The following is a 5,326-nucleotide window of genomic DNA, read 5'->3' as shown; positions in this document are numbered from 1 at the left end:
AATTTTTCAAATCCCTGTAAGTTGAACGAGAACAAGTATATGGATGTTATCTTTATTCTCAAACTTGTCCCGATAATAATAATAATAATAATAATTTATAATTAATTTCTTGTATTAATACGAGCTGAAAATTGAAATTTTTTTTATTAAGTTAATGGTAATTCAAAGTGGAATGAGGATGGAAAACTTTTTTATTAAGTCAATGGTAAATGAGGACAGAATGATGATTTAATCCTGCTGGACTAGATTGGAGGATTTTTAGATTAAATAAAATTGATGACGACGACATGGCTATAATTTATGGCAAATCTGCTCCGTCCCTGTTCATGTCTCATTGTCATCCTACTAAGATAAATTAAAAGGTAACCTAAAATTTATTTTTATTACTATTAAAAGCACACTTTATTTTAAGCTATTAAATGGACAATTTATATTTTAAAATATTTTTATTCTTAATATTTTATAGTAAATTTAGTTAAAATTATTTAATAATAGTCAAAAATATATTAAAATGAGTTTAAGTTGTTTAATAATAATTAAAAATAATTTAATTTATTTAAAAATAATTTAATTTATTTAAAAATAATTCAATTTAGTCAAAATTGATCAAATATTATTAAAGTTTTTTTTTATTAAAACTCACCAAAGTAACAGACGCAGTGTTGCTACCGCAAAGTAGAGTTGGAATTTGCATTCAATTGAAGGAAGCATGAGCGAACTCGAGCCAACATTCCATGGCGAGCAGAAATCGCCGCCTCCTCCTTCTTCTAGAGAAATGCCAGAGCATGCGACACTTGAAGCAGACCCAAGCCCAGCTCGCCGCCGCCGGCATCGCCGCCCACCCTTTCGCCGTCAGCCGCCTCCTGGCCTTCTGCTCCCACCCCGTCCGCGGATGCCTCCGCCACTCCCGCCTCCTCTTCCGCCACGCCCCCGCACCGACTCTCTGCATCCGCAACACCATGATCAAGGCCCTCCTCCTCCGCCAACACTACGCCGAGCCCTTCCACATCTACCGCCGATTGCTGCGCGACGGCCTCTCCCCGGACAACTACACCCTTCCTTACGTCCTCAAAGCGTGCGCCGGATTGAAGGACGCCGTAGCCGGCGCTCAGGTCCACGCCCACACCATAAAGCTTGGATTTTTCGCTGACACCTTCGTCTGCAACACGCTCGCTCTGGTGTGCTTCGCATGCGGTGGCGATGCCGTTTCTGCCAGACAGGTGTTTGATGGAATTCCCCAACGAGATGCCGTGTCTTGGACTGTCATGATTTCTGGCTATGGTCAGCTGGGGGACGTCGAGAATGCCCGGTTGCTGTTTGACGAATCTCCACTTAAGGATCATGGGATTTGGGGGGCTATCATTTCTGCCTATGTGCAGAATAACTGTTTCAAAGAAGGTCTGTCTATGTTTCGTCTAATGCAGGCAGCAGGCTTGGAGCCTGATGAAGGAGTTTTAGTGACCGCACTCTCTGCTTCCGCTCAGATTGGAGCACTGGATATTGGTATATGGATTCATCAGTATATGAATCGATCCGGATTGAAAATGAGCATCAAATTGTGCACTGCACTGATGGATATGTATCTAAAGTGTGGGAATTTGAATTTGGCTAAGAAACTATTTGATGCAATGACATCAAAAGATACTGTTTGTTGGAACGTGATGATTCTTGGACTAGCAATTCATGGCCATGGAGAGGATGCACTTAAACTGTTTGCTTGCATGATGAAAGAACAGGTGAAACCAGATGATGCGACATATATTGCCATATTGACGGCTTGCAGTCATTCAAGACTAGTGGAAGAAGGCTTACAAGCTTTCGACAGCATGAACAGCTATGGAATTGAGCCCAAAAGTGAACACTATGTATGCATGGTAGACTCTCTTGGCCGAGCTGGGTATTTCAAGGAGGCTCAAGAAATCATTGGAAGGATGTCTGGGGATGTTAGTCCTGCAGACAAGGCAATCGCATGGAGGGCACTACTGAGTGCTTGCTGGAATCATGGTGACACACGATGTGCTGAAGTTGCAGCAAGGCATCTCCTAGAGTCGGAAGTCCGTAGTAGTGGTTATGTTCTTCTGTCAAATATCCATGAGACATTAGGGAAAGATGGTGAAGAAGCAAGGAGAATAAGGAAATGCATGAAGGACAGAGGAATACTTAAATTGCCTGGCTGCAGCTCTATACAGGCTGGTGGGCATGTTCATGAATTTATTGCAGGTGAGCAGATGCATCCAGAGATAAAAGAAATACATTCAGTGCTGGAGACAATTCATGAGCAATTTTTGGGCTAGACTATTGATGAAAGGAATATATTAGGTACTGGAGACGATTCGTAAACAATTTTGGAGCTAGATTAGTGAGGCTGATTTACATATGATCTAGGATATGTGATGTTTAATCTGCAGGCCTTTGCTAAATGCTAAGTATAAGGTTGGTTCTGTGTTAAACTCCTCGTTGCCTGCAACATAATAGTCCCTTCATAAGTCACTGAAACAGGTGTTTCCAAGTGAAATTTGTGTTCTTAGATAATTCTTGCAACATTCATTTTCTTGGTCAAGCTGGATCATTAGTAGAATGGCCACCAATACTACTACAGGAAGGGAGTAATGGCTAATGGCTCGGAGTGCTCTTCTCCGCACTCGCTGGAGCTGCAAAGAGATGCAGATTGGCATTGCTTCTGGAGTTTTACTAGAATTGGATGTCCATAGAGGGGTTTGTGTTGTCTGTCAATTATTATGTTACATGAAAGTAAAGCAAGTAGAAGAATGAGTGGGAGGAAGGACAAGTGGGTGCTTAAAATAAATAATTGCAGCTTTATACAACTTAGCAGGTACTTCATGAATTTATTGCAGTTGACCAGATGCATTCAGGGTAGAAGAAATATGTGAATTTACAGAAGGTAAATTGTTACCATGTATCATGCATGATATTAAATTTTTGAACTTTAGGTGCTCGGTGCATGCAATCAAATAAGCTCCTAAAATTTGTTCTTTAGTAGGCTGAAAGAAGAGTATCTATGGCAAATTTCATCTTTATATGAACTCATATCTTTTATGACACCTATGTTGGTAAAAATTTTATTTTCTCTCACTTGAAAAGCTATACCGTTTCTTACAGTTGCTTTATTTCATTGTTTTGTTCTTTTTATAGAAGCTTAGTGCTTAGTTGCAATGTTAACATTGTCTTTTGCATTACCTTTAGGTGTTTATCTAATAAGTAATAACTTGTATCTTCCTTGTTGAATTCATAATCTTATCGTTTCATCCTATCTGAATTAATTTGTTTTCATTTGATGGATCTTAATCGGTTAGCTCTGGATCTCTTCATGAAAAGCTCTCAAAAACATAATTCCATGATAAAAAATAATAATGCCAACCAGAAACCTAGAGACATCATCAACCCTCAAAGCAGTAGCAGCATAAGTAATGGTTAAAAAAAGTTGACGACTGTACTTGAAGCTTACAACCTCCATTGTAGTTTCTTTCACAGGAAGAAGACATCGAAATGCCAAGGACACACATCGAGAATCTCAGAAAGAAAGAACAAGAGAGGATGAATTGCCTACCAAACCTACTCTGCATGCAAGAACAGATGAATCAGGAGCTAACTATCCACAAGCTGGTGGCAGCTGCAGTTTTTTTCAGTTGTGGAGCGGGTTCGGCCCTGTGTGGACGAGCCGCTTCTCAACTCCATTTCTCGAATCTATATCCCCAGAGACCGGTAGAGGTGAAGGCACACTCATTACTTGATGGCGGTGCCGGCGGTGATGTAAGAATTCCCTCGAGGATGCCTTTGAAAATCTAATCCATGTTGTCAAAGAGAGGAAGAGGACGATGAAGGCAGCGACACGAAGAGCTGCCAAGGGGGAGCAAGAACACTTCATGGCTCTCAGTGGGAAGTCTCCATTGCAAGGGAAGGCTAGAGGAATACAAGAGCAAAAGGTCCATGAGGATGTTGGAGGTCTCTAATTAATGCAACAGTCCAATAGAATAGGCCAAGACAAACAAGCATGGCACTGAAATCTAGATTGCATATAATTGAATGGTGTAATCACTTGTCTGGCCACTTGTGTGTCATTTGGCAGAGTGGGCATTTGGTTGTAATGACTAATGAGAACCCAAAAGAACATCTCTGACTGGTTTGAGATGGCCTAATAATGATGGGTGTTTCTTTTGTTCATTCAGAAACTGGACATCAAGTAGCTCCTGTGTCATCAGTGAAGGGCATCCGACCGAACCGATTTTCGGCCGGCTTAGTCAAAAGCATCGAGAAGCAACGGAACTTTCTTTGATCGGTCAGATATCGAAAACAAATGTGCACGTTTTAAGTTAGATGGAGGAGACTAGAATGGGCTTAAAAGAGGTGGACCATTTGCTATTGCTGATTGAAAGGATCATGTTAAATGCGACAGGTTGTAGAAAGGACGAGAGGACCATTTTGTTGATTTCTGTTTTGGTTTAGATTGAAGAAGGAAAGACGAGAGGAGAATTGTTTTTTTTTTTTTGGTAAAAAAATTAATATTAAAAGTACTCTTTTTAATTGAAGGGATAGACTGTGACGGTGTGATTGCATGTTTTATTTCTAAAATATCTTTTATTTTTATCGTTATTGTAGCAGATACGAATAATTATAATAATGTGGAGAAGTTTTTCTGTGTCTGTTATAACATGTAACACTTAATAATAATATATTATTGTAAATGTAATGCTGTAAAATAATTTACACTTACTCAACTTTAATATATTTTTTTAATATTATTTTAGTGGCCAAAACGGTTATATACGTAGCAATTTTAATAAATTTTTAAGTTATAGTAATTTTAGTTAAAGTTTAATATGTAGCAATTTTTATTATTTTTATTTTTTTAAATTACTTTTTATCTTTAGTAATAATAGATGAGTATTATTTATTCTTAATATGAGTATTATTTCTTTTGTCAACTCATTTATTGCATGTTTTTACCTTATTAAAGAGAAATTTTAATTAAAATATTTGAAATAATACATAATAAATGCAAATGTTGTTTTTATGTCAATTTATTGCTCATGAATAAATTCTACTGAGCTATTTTAATTAAAACATACCATTTAGATATTTAATGTTTCTATATTATGCATTACATGAATTATTAATTGTTTTATATTTAATTATTCAGTGAGATAAAATTTGAATCATAAGAGTTATATAATTCATGTATGGATTTATGAACATCTTATTTTTCAAATTTTAGACCAATATATCAAAATTTTATTTGCTCTTTTTAAATAGATAAAAACATCAATCAATAGGATCTTTTCAAATTTGAAAAATGAGAATAATTTTT

General features: G+C 37.4%; 1 protein-coding gene across 2 annotated transcripts; it reads left to right on the top strand.

Moving 5' to 3' along the window:
- Nucleotides 1-661: 661 nt before the first annotated feature.
- On the top strand, nt 662-4,574 carry LOC122042611 (pentatricopeptide repeat-containing protein ELI1, chloroplastic-like). 2 transcript variants are annotated; one of them, XM_042602805.1, is made up of 2 exons: nt 662-2,902; nt 3,493-4,574. In XM_042602805.1, exon 1 carries the CDS (start codon nt 735-737, stop codon nt 2,292-2,294), a length of 1,560 nt encoding a protein of 519 aa, XP_042458739.1. In that variant the 5' UTR covers nt 662-734; the 3' UTR covers nt 2,295-2,902; nt 3,493-4,574. The 2 variants fall into 2 exon arrangements, with proteins under 2 accessions (XP_042458739.1, XP_042458738.1); XM_042602804.1 differs by having other exon boundaries at nt 3,481-4,574.
- The last annotated feature ends 752 nt before the right edge of the window (nt 4,575-5,326 follow it).

This window comes from Zingiber officinale, chromosome 2A (genome assembly GCF_018446385.1).
Source record: "Zingiber officinale cultivar Zhangliang chromosome 2A, Zo_v1.1, whole genome shotgun sequence".
NCBI lineage: Eukaryota > Viridiplantae > Streptophyta > Magnoliopsida > Zingiberales > Zingiberaceae > Zingiber > Zingiber officinale.
The sequence above is the reverse complement of the archived record's forward strand: the minus strand, read 5'-3'. Positions and strand labels throughout refer to the sequence as shown.

What these genes read in the sequence shown, in the direction of transcription:
- LOC122042611 (XM_042602805.1), top strand. Translation starts at nt 735, where the DNA reads ATGGCGAGCAGAAATCGCCGCCTCCTCCTTCTTCTAGAGAAATGCCAG.